This window comes from Sycon ciliatum, chromosome 4 (assembly GCF_964019385.1).
Source record: "Sycon ciliatum chromosome 4, ocSycCili1.1, whole genome shotgun sequence".
Taxonomy (NCBI): Eukaryota; Metazoa; Porifera; class Calcarea; order Leucosolenida; family Sycettidae; genus Sycon; species Sycon ciliatum.
In genome coordinates this window covers 33,612,824-33,631,365 of record NC_088646.1, presented here as the reverse complement: position 1 = coordinate 33,631,365, position 18,542 = coordinate 33,612,824, and the positions used below count along the sequence as shown (strand labels likewise).

Sequence of the window (18,542 nt, the reverse complement as noted above, 5' to 3'; positions counted from 1 at the left end):
GTACTCTAAGTCCGTACTGATCAGAGGTGACTCGAAATACACACATATTTCTGCTAATTGCTAACTTGCAATCCCTCGGTTACGACGAAAGCACCGAAGGGATATGTTTGGCATGTGCCTCCACCAGTATTTCTTGCAAAAGCGTAGTTTGTTGCCGAACTGCAAGCTGTTTAAGTCGGCTCAGAGAAGAAGCAGCTGCGCTGTGAAAACCGCGGGAAAACAGTGGTGGAGATGCCAGGAGTGTCAACCTTTCTGCAAGAATTGGTGGTTCTCTGTAAATTCTTCTCCTCTGGCCATTGTCAGCTCTAAGCTGGCTCTTGATGATTGAGTGAAGGTCTGTTTGACGCTGTGTCCGTTCGAAATCGGTCTTGGCAAAGTTGATTTTTGCATGAAATGTAACCCAATTTGTATTTCGTATGGGCACTCGAAAACCCACTCGCGTGGTATGGGACTTCTGCTTATCGTAGATCCCTGAAAATTGCTACGCGAGGAGAACATACCACACTGTCCCCTCGATAAAATATTTGAGTCGAATACAATAACAGAACATGAAATTATGGGCGTACGAACTTAGGATACCATGTACGGACTTCGAGCACCTGGGTCTACTGAGCTGAGCCTGAGCAGCGCTGAGTCGATCGTATACCAGGTATACGCGTATCGCGCAGTCGATCGAGCTATATTAAATAATTATTTATAGGCGAGTAGATACTAGATCAGCTAGAGCTGCAAAAAAAGAAAAAAAGTCGAGCTGCCAGGCTAGGCCCGGCGGCGCCCTGACAGTGTTGCCATTGGTTTCGCTTGGGCTCCAAGCGACGAAAACAAAGTCGGCAGGAGATGTGGCGCGTCCTCTCTGACTCTGTACTGACTGTCTGTGCATGTGCGCACACAGCGCGGCGCACATACTGTGACATAGTAACATACAGCTCTCGATGAGTAGTTGTGTATTGTATAATTTGTACACAACGAGGGGATCAGTATTATTTTGGTACGAAGGACAGGTGCACCACCTGCATGACCATGATGACTGGTGCCACCCATTGCCATTGGGGTTACATGGGCAGAAGTCGATAATTGCATTCGAATGAAAATAATTCAGCAAGGTAAATATTCCTCTGTGCTGCACTGCAGCTGATCGAGTGTGACTCTATTCGAGTCTGGTATCGCCTGCCGCTTGTCGGTGCCCTTGGCCTTGGCTACATCTCGAAGTAGCGAAGAAGTAAAGTTGTTACATGCGGAGAGAGTCGCTGGCAATCGCCGCAGTAGCTGCAGCGATGTTGAATAGGCGAATTCCTGTCGCAGTCTGGGAAAACAACAACATCAACAGCAATAGCAACACTGACCTGGCCCTCTAGCTACTAGTGACCTCTGACTGAGTCTGAGAGGCTGGAAGCCGAAAGCCCGCTACAAAGCACTTCGTTACACTTACAGTGAGAAGTCTGTAACATGGCCACAATGGACGAACGCCACTGGTGGATCTCCACCAAGCTGCAGGAAGCCTTTCAGTTCGGCGGCAGCGACGCACCAACGCTGTTGGAGGATTTCATGTGCGACAACGAAACACTGCGGTTGATCGCCAGCTTCCTGTCGGGCAAAGGGGACGTGCGTCGCCTGTTCTTCTTCTGCGAGGAAAGGGATGCTGACGGTCGTGATGAGTACAGTGATAAGCGGAGAGAGTTGCGCATTGCCATAGAACCGCCATCGCCAGGCAGTGTCTGTAATCAAGCGTGTTTGTATTTCATACGCTTCGGCACGGGAGTCGATGGAAACGAGCGCAGCAGCTTGTCCGTAGAAGATCTACCGGTGCAGGTTCTGGTGGGCTTCGTCAAGTTCTCGGCACTCCAGCAGTTCAGCACTGTGCTGGAGGAGGTGTTCGCACCTGTGCTGCAGCAGCAGAAGGCATCGTGGGCGGCGGTGGCAGCAGCAGCATCGGCGGGTAGCAGTGATGGGACGGCGACGGTGGAGAGGACAGCGGTGAGAGCAGCACTGGACAAGGCGTCGGCGGTAGTGCGCAGCGAGTGCAGTCACGTCACGGTCGCGCAGAGCACCGTCCTGCGCATCCCGCCCGCGTTCGACGTGCCGGCACTGGTCACGGCCGACAGCCGCAGTGCACGCGCCATTGCCGACGCCCTCGGTCACTGCGAGCGACTGTGCGTCGAGTGGTGTGATGTCATTGATACAGCCGTCAACAATGACCGACAACGAAGGTATGGTGCGAGCCTCGGTCACAGAAATGGTGTGAGCTTTGGAGTGCTCAGCATGTGGCATGGCTCCGTGAGGCGAATGTTGATCAATACCCGTTTTTGGGCGAGGCAGTGGGCTGATTGAGGCATGTACACAAGAACGTAGTCTGCTAGGAGCCCAGGGGTTATGTGCACCCCCCCCCCCTCTCCAAGAAAAAGAGGAAACAGTTACCACTCAACCCATTTTTCCATTTTCCCAATTGTCTTGCCATGTGAAATGCAACGTACAGGGCGAACCCCAGACTTCACCCGGACAAGAGTGCCTTTATGAACCCTCTGACTATCGAATGCATTTTCATTGAATTGCCTGAAAAAAAAATCACAACAGATTGACAAATCAAATGGGTGGGGGGGGGGGGGGAGGGGCACATTTTCACAGGAGGGCGCTTAATCAGAGTGGGGGGGGGGGGGGGGGGGGGCTGTGCCCCCCCCCCCTACCCTCCTTTGGCTAGAACCCTGGTGTAGTAAAGTTATATAGCCTGTGTACAATGTAAACTGGACTGTCCTTAGCACTGGCATTCAGGAATGGTTAGCCAGGCTGCATGGCTTGCTGTTATAGGCAGGCAGCAGCAGCAACACAGCTATGACCTGCTGTAGTCCTTGGTAGTCTGTTTTGCTGTGTACATGGTGTGCTGATGTGCATTGTCGTAGGCGTTGTATTGTACTCCAAGCATTTGTATTTGGAATGGGTTTGCTCCCCGCACTGGAGCTTGTGCTATTCCGCTGACTGGACTTGACACTTGAATAGCGGAATAGCGCGAGCTCCAGTGCGTGGAGCAAGCCCATTCCAAACAAATCACCGCCGAAGTCGCAACCACTATATCGTAGTTTCTGTATTGTATTTTATTTTTTATTTGTAGTTGTAGCGTGGCGACCGGTCTGTATGGGAATGCTGCTGCTTGCTGTGTTGTTATCATGATGCTTGGCTGCTGTCTTACTGTGCTGTTGCCATTTCCAACCATCCACCCCCTGGGTACAACCATGTAGCAAGATGAGCATGGACCCAGCATTCAGTGCTCTGAAACACGTAACGTTCTGTGCATTCGCCTGGGTCTCAGGGGGAGGAGGTTACACAAATCCTGCACCTCTGGTGGCATGGCAAAGGCAATGTGGACGACCATGCACTCTTTTTTTGCACGCCATGTCCATTGTTCTCAGTCTGCGAATTAGCTTTCCTGCGTGCTACGCTCCTCTCATCTCCAGCCCACACTTGACTGGTTTGACGATTAAATATGTTCAGTGATTTGTTTGTGTCCAAGCAATGCACAATTGGATTGACACTATAGAGGAACGCGTGTCGTATTAAACTGGTACAATAGGGCTCTAGACACGCAGCATGGAGCCATTGTGCACAGATAGATAGGACTGGTGCAGGTCCACCGGTGAAACATCAAGTTTCCTTGCTGCCCAACACCAATGATCATGCTCTGTCTTCTTTTGTGTCTTGTCATGCCCGGCAGGCTGATGGAGTCCGGTGCTGGCCCGCTTGCTGAGGCCGAGTACTGGATCCGTCACTCGGCCGTGCTGTCCAGCCTGCAGCAGCAGCTTAAGCAGCGGCTCTGCATGCGCATAATGGGCTTACTGCTGGCGGGCAGGAGCAAGGTCTTGCGTCGCTGGAAGGCAGTGGAGGCATCGTAAGTATTGTGATTGTTACACAGACAGTCAATCTTGGCAATTCTGGTTACTTCGAAGTACATTTCTCTACCCCACGACACTCGGGTGACATTAAAATGATTCTACTTCAATACTGAATGCATGTCGCTGCTGGGATTATGACAACATTATAGCTTAGTGGTAGAGCATGCTGCTTTTCAGTAACGCCACTGCCCGCTTTATTATCATCCTCTACTGGCCTTAATTAACTGGCTTTTTAATACAGTATTACCCACTTTATTCAGTATCATTACCTTTTATACTGGCCTTTTATACTCACTCTTTTTTCATTTGATATCATGTAATTAGGTAAATTCGCCTGTTTGTTCTTCGACTCTAAATAAACAAACAACAACAACACCACGGCTGGCAATAAGCAAGGATCCCTGGTTCGAGTTCTGGTGGCGGCAGTCAATTTTACCTTCAGATTTTCCTGTTTCAACTCCCTCAAACTTATGAATGTCCTTTTCATTCTCTGTTGTTTGTATTTCCTTTTCCAACTCCATCCAGACTGCATGAACATGCTAGGGAGGCGCAATTACGAGCAGCGTACATGCACCAGCTAAAGCCCAGCTTCCTGGCACTGAAGCAGTCCCTCACGCCAAGGGAAATGATCGACCACGCGCTGCCGCGTTTGATCGAGGAGATCTTGAAGTCTAAATACTCCAAACCTCTGCTGCTGCAGCACTACGTTGGCCTGGTTATCCAGAAGGTAAGGCCGAATGTGTAGGGTTTGGGTGCCAATTGTAGTTAGTGGAACCAGGGATGAGAACTCCCTGGCGTATCTCACATTAACACTGTACCCAGGGATCTAGCCAGGGAAAAAATTGTAGGGGATGGGGGGGGGGGGGGGGGAGGGGGAGGGGGCAGGGCAGGGGGAAACAAACAATTCACCCATTTTTTCAATGTTCCACTATTGCCTTGTCACACAAAATTGCAACGTACGGGCGCAGCAAGCACCCGGAACGTTTGTGGCCGCATTTTCGTTGCGTCGACTGAAAAAACACAAAAAAATCGAAAATTGGGTAGGGTGGTGTGCTATCAGAGTAGGGGGACACCCCTAATCCCCCCCCCCCCCCCCCCCCCTCTTTGGCTAGAACCCTGCTGTACCTAAGTGGTTCTATGTTTGACTGCTTGTGCTTGTTGATGTGTTGACGCATGCAGGTGAGCAAGCAGGTTACACGCAACTGCATGTCGTACCTGCGCTTGGCGGCTATGGACCAAGATAGCCAGGACGTGTTCTGGTCCGCCACTCTGGATGCTATCAGGTGCCCTGATGGCGACGGTGATCGCAACAAGTACCTGCAGGTCAGCCCGGTGAAGGAAATGGACGAGGTGCTGGCCCTGCGGCGACAGTACCGGGACCGTCTGGTGAAGATGTGTGAATCGCTTGGTGTCGCTGCCCGTCATCGCACTCTACCGGCCGTCCCCGCCGCTGCAGCAGCGCAGAGCGGCGTCAGTGGCAGCGGTGGCGGCAGTCCCCACGACCGGCCGTTCCGTCCGTCACAGGCTCAGCCTCAGGCGGTCAAGCAGGCGAAGGTGTCGATGGTGACGCCCTCCACCGTGTCCACCATTGTCAGCCGCGTCTCCACGTCAACCGCCGCCTATGCCGGTGTGTCACTTGCTAAGCTCGAGATTGTCATGCAACCGGTCAGTGAGCTAGCCGAGCGACTGCGCAAAGTGCGCCAAGTGGTGGAAACGCTGCGCGAGTTCACTGCCCTGGAGCCCGCACTACAGGGTCTGCCAGAGGTGGTAGTGTCGGCGACCAACAGCGAGTCTGCTCCGTGTGCTATGCTGCTGGATGATGAGGAGGAGGAGGAAGAGGAAGGGGAAGACTATTCTGATAGTAGTCAGCCTGAGAATGCCACAGAGGTGGAAACAGTACCTTGTGTAGCGGTGTCTGAAGGAAGGCCCGATCTCAACTTGTCGGTATCCAGCGACATATTTGCCACGATTTCACGGTCTTTCTCACGCAATGTGTGTCCGGTGCTTGGCATTCCGCGATGTACATCGTCGCCGTGTACTCGCATCTCCACCGTGGTGAGTCTCGTCGTGGAGGACATCGTACGCATGTTCTCTGCCTCGTGCCCCAACGTCGCCGCCGTGCTCAACCTTCACCCGTCGTCGGTTGACTTCAACTACGACTATCTCCACACGCAGTTTGTGGCGGCCATCAAGCTGCTAGAAGAGTTACTCAACGTCTATATGCAGGTACAGTTCAAACATCTAGGAAGATAATAGAGTGCCTATACAAGTTGTAGATCTCGTGGCATTTTGAAGTGACCTCCAGGAGTCCCTATGTTCACATTCAAAACAGCTCGGATAAGGCGACCACTCGCTCAACGCGGCCGACGACCACCCACCCGCGACCGCGTTGCACAGTGCTAGTACATGTAAATGTATGCATTGCATGGTGTACCATGCATGGTAGATCTACACATCAGTGCAGGAAGTGTAGATGTGCATGGTGCATGCACGACACTTGACAGGTACTACTACTAGGTCTGAGTACCCTAGGCACATGACTCATGAGTCGTGCGAGTGTAGCATAGGTGTGTGCACTGTGATCATGGTGATACACTGATCAAAATGAGATATCACATGTATTATGACGTGGATATGGTCACGTGACCCACTGAACCTGGATAAGAAGACCACCTGGCCACGGCGACCACTTTTTCTCGTCCCTTGAGGGGTCGCCTTAGGCAGGTTTCACTGTACATTGTGTTGAACTCGATGCGATATGAGATCTTGGGTCATCTGCTGAGCTTTTTTTTCTCGCCATTCCTCCTCCAGATGATGTTTGACTGGAGAATGGGGAAAATGGAGTCAGCTGACGTGCCCGCGCCGTTTTCTGAGCCGGCAACTCCCGGTGCTGATTCATCAGCTACCGGTGCCGAGTCTCCAACAGCTGATTCAAGATCGTCAAGTGCAGCGAGCACGGTGGTGTCCGTAGCTCATTACAGCAGCCAGGGTACTGAACGGCCGCAGAGCTCCTTCACAGCAATGCAGGCCTTGGAGTTTCTGGACAGGTAGGATTTTTTTTAAACTCTGCCCGCCCCCAACATTTCTGCACTTTGAACCGACTGTGTGCATCCTTTGTGAGCCATTTACCAACATCGTGCTTATTGTCTAGGGTTTCCGTGACTTTTTCGCTGAAAGTGTCAGGCTTATTTAAGTAGTGAAAAGGGCAATGATAAAAACTGCAGTGTATGAGGAGCATCGTAGACAAGTGAAAAGTCAAAGTCTTGGTGTGTTGCTTCGTATCTGTATTCAAGTATATTGTACTATGAATTTCAAGCTAAATCTCTCCCTCTGTTGCTGTGTGCCCTATACCAGGTTCAAAGCCGTTTCGAAACGGCAGCGCATACGTGACCATCTTGGCTTTTTGGCTGCGGACGCAGCGTCCCTCTACGAGCGTGACTTGATGCGTATTCGAGCACATTATGAAGCGAACAAGGTGAGGGACCAAAGTGGTGCTAGAGACGAATTGCACTGTACAGGGTACTACTTCTCTCATGACAATCTGTCCACTCTAAGTCCAATGAATATTCCTATGACTGGAGGATGCGCTGCAACACAGCGTTCACACCATTCTGCAGCAAATCTGTAGCAAAAGTTAATTTACTTGACGCCGTGGAAGCAGCTTGTAAGTGCGTAGGCAAGTGGCTTGCTCCTGTTGATAGCGTGTTTTCGATCTTAGCTACTACTAAGTACATGTATTGGGTTTCTGCAGATAGCGCATCAACTGCTTAGTTTGCTCTTATTTTTTGTTTTTGCAGTCGAAGCCACCCATTGGCTGGCACCATCCACCTATGACTGGTGCACTTATGTGGGTGCGTCAGCTTCTCCATAATATCGAGCGGCCATGGAAAGCGCTAAAGGCATATCCAGCTGTCTTAAAGTCTTATGTAAGAACTGCTTGTTGTTGCTGCTGCTGGTGCTGCTGCTGCTGCTTTTGTGGTTGTTGTTGTTGGTGGTGGTGGTGGTGGTGATGGTGTTGGTGGCGACGGCACTGCTGCTGCTCTTGATACCATTGAAATACGTTATCATGTTGTGCCAGTAATTTGATGGTTCTGTTTGCTTCCAGTGCTCCAATAGGCAATACTCCATTGGGATAGATTTCTAATGGGTTTGTTTTGCATTGATTATGGGCAGAGTGGCTGGCAAGTAGGAGTGGTAGGGCTTCAATGGAGGTCATACATGCGTTCTGACATGTGATCTGTGTGTCATGTGTTGAATCTCCACAGTACTGGCATTGTCATTGTCTAATTGTCCAAGACTATACAACTCATGCATCACTGCCACCAATAACGTCTTCATCTTGTGCTCATTTGTCTCTTTGTGTGTGTGTGTGTGCACGTGTATGTATGTGTGTGTGTGTGTGTGTCGGCAGGAGTTTATGTCAGCCCTATCGTTACGTAACCGTCTGGCGTCCACACTTATCATGTTGGAGCAGATGTGGATAAAAGAGTGGGAATCGCTGCCTAGACATCTGGCTTCTTGCCTCAAATCTCCCATCCTGTCCTCTGACAGGGGCGATGGGGCAATCAGTGTGACAACTGGTCAACAGTAAGCGTGCTGATTAATAGTGGGGCAGAGCTCGGGCTCCAGACATTTTGGTTTGAAACACTCAGCACTTGTGTTGTAGGCTAACAGCCACACCTCAAATTGCACTGCTTTCTACACTCTACTCAAAATTCCTGATGAAAGTTCCTGATAATGGTCATAGACTGAAACGTTGAATGAATAAAAGAATTTTGAGTAACTGTAGAAAGCAGTGAAATTTGAGGTGTGGTTGTTAGCCCACAACATAATTGGGTATAATGAAGCTGCAAGAAGCGTCCAAACTCATCTTGGATTTAGATCTAGGTAATAAAAAACTAGATTTCACCCTGTCAATATGAGTAGTGCCGCACAGGAAAATACTCTTTTTGAACGACTGATGTGGTTGCCATCGAATGAGCATTATTACTCTAGGAATGCCTTGCATGATCTTGCCAACAGTGCACTGCCGTGTGCTGAATGCAGTTGCCACGGGGAACGATGATCTTAGGTCCGCACACAAACAACAACAGTGCATTGTGATATCACCTTATTGTTTGCTGGATTGGCCAAGTGGCAGCTGGGCATGTGCTTGAACCAGTCATGATCACTGGGTGTGAAGGCCGAACCATCAGCTTGCTGTGCTAGTATTGCAGTCGGATCTGTAGAATGTGCTTGAATGCTGTTATGCCATAGCCACTGGTCCTTTTATCAGAATTCACGTCGGTTCGGTTTTGCGCGAGCTCTTTCAACAGTTTATCCTGTGTACGTGCTGCTTTGCGTCTGGTCTTCAGCTCTGTTGTGCTCCGATTGTACCCTTGTTGTTGTTGTGTGTAGGATCATGGAGTTTCTCCACGAGGTGCATGGTGCAGAGCATCTGCAGCTCACCATTCACCCGGACCTAGCAAAGCTGAACAGGAAGGTAAGCTTGCAGTACCTGTATGCTGGCGCTGATCATGCATAGCCTGGCAGGCAACACATAATGGCATCTTCAACCGCGGACTTTGCCTGGAATTGCAGAGGAAGAAGGAGCCCGGGTCACACACGCACACATGCGTGCTAAGCAGCTTAGCAAAGCAGTGGAGTACACACAGAGTAGCAGTAGAGTATACACAGGCAACATGTCGGCACTTTCTTCTCTTCTGTCTTCACTCACACTCACATCGCTTCAGTGCTGCAGACTTCAGCAGACTGCATGCAAGTGACTGCATGTCGATCTCACTCGTAAGTTTTGCCTGGAAAGCTCAGGAATGACACACGCATAATGGGTGCTGTGAATGCTTCGGCGGGATTTACTGACAGAACGTGTCCCACATAGTTTTGTTATAGTCGTTCTTTAGCGTACGTTGTGGTGTGGTGTTGTGGTGCATGCGCGTGTTGATGTTGTGTGAAAAGCAGTCTTTGTCTTGAGTTCGTCATGTCCAGTTGTGTTTCCGTAGTTGCCTTGTAGTAAAATGTCTTCTAAATGTAGTTATCGTCGTCCATTGTATAAGTGTGAAGATGGCACGGGGCTGGGACCAGGTGGAGAAAGTATAGAATTAAATGATACAACATTGGTGGCAGCGGTGGGATTTGAACCCACGCCTCCGGAGAGACTGGCCTCACCCTAAACTGTTATTCTCTGTTGTTGCTGTCGTTGTGCAGCGTTATCAGCTCTTCCAGAATCATTCCAAGCTGAGCGCACTGCTGTCGGACTACACACGTGCTGTGTGCGTGGTGCCCGACGAAGTACAGGGCTTGCTTAACATCCACCGCCGCGTCATTGGCCAGTGCCTGGAAGCCGGTATCTCCGGCAAGCTGGCCTGGAACAGTACCAACATTGACACATTCCTACACTGTGCTAAGCTAGTCGTTGACGCCGTGGTGGACTTTTCCGAGCGCATCGTTGACACTCTGAACTCCATTTCCAAAGGCATTCTGATGGTAGAGCAGTTTAGCATGCTGGGCAAGCGCCATCTGCCCGATAACAGCTCCACGGTGGGTTTGTATGTGACTGGCACATGATGTGCGTGCGTGTGTGTGCGTGTTTGTTTGTGTGTGTGTGTGGGGGGGGGGGGGGGGGTGCGTGTGCGCACGTGCGTGTGTGCATGCGTGAATGTGTTTGTGGTGTTCTCTTTCAGCAAAGCTTACAGATACATTTCTTTAGTTGTGATACGAATTACGGAGATTTATTGACTAGGCCCTCAACTGCTTGCCTATTCCTTGAAACCTGCTGACCAACAAGCCATTTGAGTTCTCATGTATCTGTCATCTGTGTTCTGCTTTGCACAGACCCCGGAAAGATTTGAGAAGAGCATGCTGAAGGTTATCCGCGAACGCTTCAAAGCCCTGCGTGAAGTAGTGTGGAAAGCCGAGAGCGAAGTGCGTGAGCTGCTGTCCATGAGCGACCTGGATAGCCAGGTGGCACAGGAGTCTCTGATGGGACTGCGTGTGCGACCAACCAGCGCCAGGTCTAAGCGCTTTGTCAACGAAGTCGCCAGAGCAGGCCGACAGCATAGCGTCGAGGAAGAGCCGCAGGCGGGCTATTTCATGAGCGGCGCTCCGCCGTTCAAAGCCAAGGTCCTGGATCAAGCCATCGTCGACGTCATCACGCAGCATTACGGCAAGTTAATGCGAGAAGCACTCATCACCTGTGTGCGCGCCGGTCTGACAAACTATCTGCAGCTGCTACAAACGTCCTGTAGTAATGTGATGAGTATCAAGGCAGAGTTGTGGTTTTTGTTCCCGGGCTTCGTTGTCACACCATCGCTTGAAGTCATCGAGCACGCTGTCAAGAAGATTGCTGAGAAGCTGTGCGAGTTGCCGAGGAACTATTCCTGGTTTGGACGACAGATAAGCATCAGCCCCGAAGTCAACGGCAAAGAATTGTCTGCAGCCAGTGGTAGCAGCATGTTTGATTTTCTGCAAGGTATGATATGGGCTTGTGTCATTGTTAGACATTGATGATGTCATCTATGATGTAATTTGCTGTACACACTGTTTCTCATGTTGATACCTGAGCTCCACCAGACCAGGGTAATGTCGGTAAATTGTAGTGCATTTCTCATGACCATGAATGGGATTTCGGTGGTGGGGCGATCTCGCGGTGCTTTAAAACGGTATTGCTACATGTTCAGGTGATGACTGTAGCTCCATTTCAGTAAACCACTCTCATGGAAAGCATGGATGATCAGAGGCCGGTATCATAACACAGTACATCCGGTAGCGGAATGGCCACCAGCTCTTCATTATCAGTTTGAGCACAGAAGTAAGCATATCATGATTGTTACTATGCTTTATGCGCCTACATCACTCAGGTCCCCCGTGTAGCCTGGCCGAAAGAGAAAACAGCTACACACAGGTCACCATTGTTCAACTTGCCACTATAGTATTGTTGTGTTGCCTGATGATTGCGAGAGCGTGAAACTTGAAGTACATGTAGCAGCAAACAAGCCTTGGTTGTCCTTGTTGTTCTGTTCTGTGTGTGTGTGTGTGTGTGTGTGTGTGTGTGTGTGTGTGTGTGTGTGTGTGTGTATGTATTCATGGCTTGTGTGCTGTGAATTGCTGTGTCCTTGCTATCAGCTACCAGGCAGGGTCTGGAGGATGCAAAGGCTGGCTTTGAGCCGTACACATACCTGTGGATGAGTGACATGATGGGACAGTTTGCAGACTTCCAGTCCTCTGAACCCACGCCGCTGCAGTACCGTGCCAAAGTGGCCAAGTTCCATGCCTTGTATAAGAAGGTACATAGCAACACGAGATTGACGGTGGAGGGAGGGGGATACTAGTAGTCATGGGCTGCAGGTAGGATGCAGGGTTCCACATCAATAACGAAATCGGATCCCAAGAATCCAAAGAGAGTTGGAGCATTTCAGGGTACAGTAGAGTGCCGATTATCCGCACCCCTCGGAGCACGGGCTGTCTGCAGAGGGTTCGGATGAGAAGAATGTTCGGATAAGGGAGCAGTCACACATCTATCTAAAACATGCATATTTCCGCATGTTTTCATCGTTTTTCATTCTCTTCGGCAGTACAACAGGAGCTACTCAGCTAGGTGCACTCCAGCTCCTCAAAAATGACACTATCGTTATTCATTTTGACTCCAACCGGCTGTAATTTATCTTGTTCGTTCCTTGAATGCTGCTCCGAGTGGGGAAGATCAGCTAAAACCATGTTCTACTCCTCAATTCAATGCAAGCAAGCATTTCGGATAATTGATCGTTCAGATAGTTGACTTTCGGACAATCGACATTCTACTGTACTAGAACAGCAGTTACGTCGGTACAGGCCTAACGTGTACGAGTGTGCGCGCGCGCGCGCGCGCGTGTGTGTGTGTGTGTGTGTGTGTGTGTGTGTATGTGTGCACGTGTGTGCGTGTGTATTCGTGTGTGTTTATGTGTGGTTGTGCATGTTTATGTGCGTGTGCGCGCATGTGCTCACAGCTGGAAGCACTGCCCGTGGAGCACTCGCTGCCATCTCTCTTTCTGGACATTTCTCCAGTGAAGAAGGCACTTCTAACGGAGGCCAGCTATTACCGCAGTCACTATGCACAGGCCCTGCATGACAAGATGAATGTAAGACATTCCCTGGTGTGGTTATAATCGGTTGTTATCCCCTGGGTACCTCGTGTGTACTGCGCTCTGCCCACCACCAGCATTGAGTACTGTAGCAGGTAAACCCTTTCACTGCCACTGTCGACAAAAGTCGACACATCAACATGCGCTTCTGAGTGCCGCTGTCGACAAAAGTCGACAAGACTTTTCACTGCCCCCAGTGCACTGTCGACTTTTGTCGACGAGCGGACTCGACTCAAATATGGCCTCTATTTTTAGACTTGGGACCTGTTCACGCTGGAGAAAAGTTCACTAGGTACTAGTAGGAGTATAGACCTTCCAAAAAGCGTAGGTGTACATGTATATAGGGGTTGCCATTTGAAAAAACTGAGCAAGCGCCGCTCGAAGTTGAAATCTATTTTTAGCTGTCACGCGTGGTGGAAGTGGTGATTGTCAAGCGCAGCCAGATCTGCAGCGCGACCGTTTTCTTCTTCTTCTCTTCGCCTCCGCGGAGTGCTTGAGTACTATGCTGGATTTTTGGCTAAGATTTGAAGGAGGTAAGTTCTGGTGATGTCTAGTTGTAAACATTTGAGTTAGAGCACAGCACTGCATAATTACAAATGCATTACCTCCGTTTGGTTGTCGCGAGGACGTATTACCTCCGTTTGGTTGTCGCGAGGACGTAGGCGAACGAGGTGGAAATGCACTTCAAACATTCATGTTCTCTCTGCGCAGATTAGCTTCAAGCATGGTACGAACTGTTGTGATCTCAAACTCGTCAGTCGCTGAACTGATTTCATTGTAAAGAAGACGAACTAACTGCGATTTATCGCGAGCGGAACATAGGGAACGGAGTAATGCACTTGAAACTGTCACGCTCTTTTGAATTTGGTTAGATTCGCCGAGCTCGAGTTTGCTTGATGCGTGGTGCGTGCTGTGGTGGTCTCGTGCTTGTGTCGCTGAACTGATTTTATTGTAAAGAAGACAGTGAACATAGGCTATTGTATGTGACGACTAGTAGCATGACCCAGGGAGAAAGAGAAAGAGGGAGAGAGCTGGAGGGAGGAAGTCTAGCCAGGGGAAGACTAGACGATACATGTAGGTCAAAGAGCACCAAGGGAAGTGTTGTGTATCCACGTACACCCTACATGCAGTCTCACACGCAGCTCACCAGAGTCAACCAGCCGGCATGGATACATGTAGAGTAAGACCATGATTCAGAGCATGCGCAATGAGTATATACAAATGCATACAGAGTACATAATATATTACATCAGAGTGCATATATAACAATATCCCCCTCGCAAAAAGAGGTAACACCGAAAACAAAACATTTTCATGACAAGGAACAATAGCATAGAACAGACAATGTAATAATGTACCATCGTCTGACGTGCCAATTATCAAAGTTCAATGTTCTATGTGTGGTATGTACTATACAGAGCATTATACTGATATATACAAATGCAACAAGAGAACCACGTACATGCATTCACGATCATCTCAATCAATCCATGCAAATAATATAATAATTACATATCCTACATGTATAAAATGTCTCATCCGTTATACCGAGCTGGTCTTACGACTGACCGACCAGATCGAGTCACCTGCCGGTCAACAGGTACAGCATCAGCTGGGGCTGTAGAAGCTAACGACTGTTGACCCTGCTCATCCTGCGACTGTTGCATGGGCTGCTCTTTCTGCTGTGAAGTCGTCGGCTGTTGAGCCTTCTGAGGCGGCAACTGCTGTGGCACCTGCTGCTGCTGCGGCTGAGGCTGTTGCTGTTGTGGTGACAGTTGTTGTTGCTGTGGTGCAGAACGTGTCTGTTCTGCTAACTGAGAAAGTGGTATTGAACGTGGCCGGAGTTGGTTACGGTGTCGTTTCCAGACCACATCATTTACCTGGACAGAGTAATTCATAGCACTGCAGATAGAGAGAACAACACCAGGGACCCAGGTTGTACCATGGTTTTGAAAACGTAACGCAAACACAGCATCACCCGGTTTGTATTCTGGTAGCAAATGCTGGTTTTGATTGAAAGATTGTGCCTCCGCATTCCGTGTTGTTTTCAAAGCATCATAACGTAGTCGTGGTTGGCGATTAAATAGCATTTCTGCCGGTGATTTACCATTCGCCGTAGGAGTTGACCGAAATGTCATTAGAAATCGTTGTAGTCGTGTATCTAGGTCGTCACCTTCTGTTCCCATTGCTTTCATTTTAGCTTTAAAATGACCGACATATCGCTCAGCGAGACCGTTTGTCTCCGGATGGCCTGGAGCTGAACGAGTGTGTGCGATTCCATTTTTCTGGAGAAACGAGGTAAATTCAGCACTAGTGAACTGGGTCCCATTATCACTAACGATGTGAGTGGGTAGACCGAATGTGGCAAACAAACGTCTCAAAGCTTTGATAGTACCCGTTGATGTGGCATGTGTCATCGGGACAATTTCCAGATATTTCGTATACGCATCGACAATCACCAGAAACATTTTGCCCATGAATGGACCCGCAAAGTCTATGTGCAGACGACGCCATGGACCCGACGGCCATGACCAGGTAGCATAGGATTTACTAGGTTTGCGTGCCTGTTCTTGACACGTAGCGCACATTTTGGTGGTATCTTCAATTTCGTCATCCATCTTTGGCCACCAGAAATATCGACGTGCCATACGTTTCATTCGTACAGCGCCTGTGTGTTCCGAGTGCAATTCACTCAAGAGCATCGCGCGCAAAGCCATGGGGATTACCACTCGTTCATTCCAGAGTAATACATCATTTACAATAGATAGTTCCCAGCGCTTTACAAAGTACGGCTGTAACTCCACCTCTTTCACATGCTCTGGCCAACCATTCAAAGTGTAGTGACGAACACGCTCTAGAACTGGATCATCTCCAGTGGCATTCAATACAACTTGAGCATCAATGAGCTCGTCCTCAATGAAAAGTACACGTGTTTCACCTAGTTCCGGGGTAGAAGGATTTCCAGAAATTGGTTTTCTAGACATGAAATCTGCCAGAACATTTGCCTTTCCCGCAATGTGTTGGATGGTGTAGTCATACGCTGAAAGTAATAACTTCCATTTCTTTAATCTGGAAGAAACCAGGAACGGAACACCTTCCTGCATGCCGAACAATTTCACCAGAGGTTTGTGATCAGTTTCAAGGACAAATTTCTTTCCCAGGAGATATTGGCGAAATTTGGTTGCACCAAACACAAGAGCGAGTGACTCCCGTTCAATATTTGAATAGTTTCTCTCCGCTTTATTCAACAGACGAGACGCATACGAAATGGGTTGGTAATCACCATTTTCGTTTTTCTGTAAAAGAACCGCACCAAGACCCGTTCCTGATGCGTCGCATTGCAAGACATGCTCCAGACCCGCCGAATAGTGCGCCAAAACCTCCGTGGAACATAAAGCATTCTTTATCGTAAGGAACGCTGTCTGTTCAGAATCTGACCATCTCCAAACAGTATCTTTCTTTAGCAGTGCGTAAAGTGGCGCCATAATCCGAGCAAAATTGGGTATGAATTTGCGAACATAATTCGCAGACCCAATAAACGATTGAAGCTCACTGACGGACGTAGGAGCATTGGCATTAACCATAGCATCGATTCTTCCTGGCGAAGGCGCCATACCACTCGCACTCAAAGTATGACCAAGGTACGAGACTTGCGGTAGCATGAACTCGGTTTTCGTGGCTTTCAAACGCATTCCCGCATCTTGTAGCCGCTGCAAAACCATTTCCAGATTTCTTTTGTGCTCTGCATCATTTCGACCTGTGACTAGAATATCATCTACATACACAATGCAGCCATCGATACCCGCCAGGAGAGTCTCCATAGTACGCTGAAATATGGAGACTGCTGAATGAATGCCAAATGGTAGACGTACATATTCAAACAGACCACGGTGGGTATTGATTGTAGTATACCCCCTCGACTTAGGATCAAGCTCTAGCTGGTGGTACGCCTGAGATAAATCAAGCTTCGTAAACTTCTGCCCACCATTCAACTTGGCACGAATTTCGTCTATGGTAGGTAACGGATATTTTTCTAAATCCGAATTAGCATTGATGGTGCGCGAGTAATCAGCACAGATACGTACATTTCCGTCTGGTTTTTGAACCGGAACCGTAGGTGAAGCCCATTTCGAAAATTCAACTTTGCGTATTACACCTTCCTCCTCCAGTTTAGAGAGGCCTTGCTCGTATTTCTCCCGGATTGCAAATGGTACTGAACGAGCCTTCATGTACACAGGTTTTGAATCATTTACACGCAAAGTGACCTGAGTTGAATTTAATTTGCCGACAGTTGACGTGTCAAACAAACTCTCAAATTTCTGAAGCATTTCCTCCTGCAGCTTTGCGCGTATAAGAGCATTATCAATTTCAGACTTCACCGAGAATATTTCCCTCCATTCTAGTTTGAAAAGTGAGAGAAGATCTCTGCCCAACAGAGATGGACCATTTGTATCGACAATGCGCAAGAGAACAGTGTGCTTTTGCCCATTTATTGACACTGGAAATTTCCCTTCACCTAAACAGGGGATGATGGAACCGGAAAACCCAATGAGCTGGACTGATTGAGTTACAAGAGACGACACTGGTGCACCCAATTTCTCGTAATCAGATTTGGTGATGATGGATACAGCACTACCTGTATCGATTTCCATGCAAATTGGTGAACAAACATCATTGATTTCCGCCATTACAGTATACGGAGGGTGTTTTCCACTACCCGATCGAATCTTGTAGATAGGCATATCATCAACATCACAATCAGAAACGATCTCACCTCGATCATCAGGTTCGTCATCCACGTGGTGAATTTCACCTCGTTTCTGCTTGGTGATGCAGGCTCTTTCGAGATGTCCTCGTTTCTTGCAGTATCGACAAGTAGTAGATCGATGAGGACACTTGTCAGCCATATGCAAATCAGATGTACAACGATAACAAACCTTGCCCTTCGTCGACTTTGACCCTTTCTGGTCCTGCGAGTGATTTGGCTTTCTAGATGCACTTGCTGACTTGGATTTACTGGTAGTGGTAGCTCTCATCTTGTTGACTGACTCGGACGGCGTAGATGTTGATCTAGTACTAGTAGTAGTACCTGGAGTAAGCTGCTCAGCAAACATGATGGCGCGCTCCTCCCGTAAAGCGATATCCAGCACATCCTGAAACTTCTTCGTCTTGCTGTCAGGACTAGTCAGAATCGTCCGCTTGATCTCCTGACTGTAGACTCCTGCCATAAATTGATCTTTTAGGGATCTGTCTAAATGCGACCCAAAGTCGCAGGCTACTGCCGCACGTTTCAAACGATTTGCGTAATCTACCAGCTTTTCCGCTGGTCTCTGGTTGCAATCGCGAAATTGAAAAGAAGAAGTCATCGTGGAACGCTCCACTCTGTAATATCCATTCAGTAGGTCACAAATCTGCTCGAAGGTCTTGTCCGATATTGACTCCGGCAGACAGAGGTTCCGCAAAGTGGAGTAGACGTCTTTCGACAGTGAAGAGATTAGATGTGCAATCATCTTCTTACGTACGCGTTCTTTCTCCGATGAGTTTG

At 48.9% G+C, this 18,542-nt stretch overlaps 1 protein-coding gene across 1 annotated transcript in view; it reads left to right on the top strand.

Annotated features, from left to right (window-relative positions):
• The first annotated feature begins 1,055 nt into the window (after window positions 1-1,055).
• The window catches only part of LOC135815770 (dynein axonemal heavy chain 5-like), a 100,321-nt gene continuing 82,834 nt past the window's right edge, over window positions 1,056-18,542 (top strand). The window contains exons 1-13 of the mRNA XM_065329108.1: window positions 1,056-2,207; window positions 3,704-3,877; window positions 4,407-4,608; window positions 5,061-6,107; window positions 6,693-6,928; window positions 7,236-7,356; window positions 7,679-7,807; window positions 8,293-8,468; window positions 9,279-9,363; window positions 10,086-10,418; window positions 10,713-11,349; window positions 12,003-12,163; window positions 12,863-12,994. Of these exons, the coding sequence (XP_065185180.1) occupies window positions 1,447-2,207; window positions 3,704-3,877; window positions 4,407-4,608; window positions 5,061-6,107; window positions 6,693-6,928; window positions 7,236-7,356; window positions 7,679-7,807; window positions 8,293-8,468; window positions 9,279-9,363; window positions 10,086-10,418; window positions 10,713-11,349; window positions 12,003-12,163; window positions 12,863-12,994 (4,194 nt within the window). The 5' untranslated portion in view covers window positions 1,056-1,446. The remainder of the gene's footprint in view (window positions 2,208-3,703; window positions 3,878-4,406; window positions 4,609-5,060; window positions 6,108-6,692; window positions 6,929-7,235; window positions 7,357-7,678; window positions 7,808-8,292; window positions 8,469-9,278; window positions 9,364-10,085; window positions 10,419-10,712; window positions 11,350-12,002; window positions 12,164-12,862; window positions 12,995-18,542) is intronic.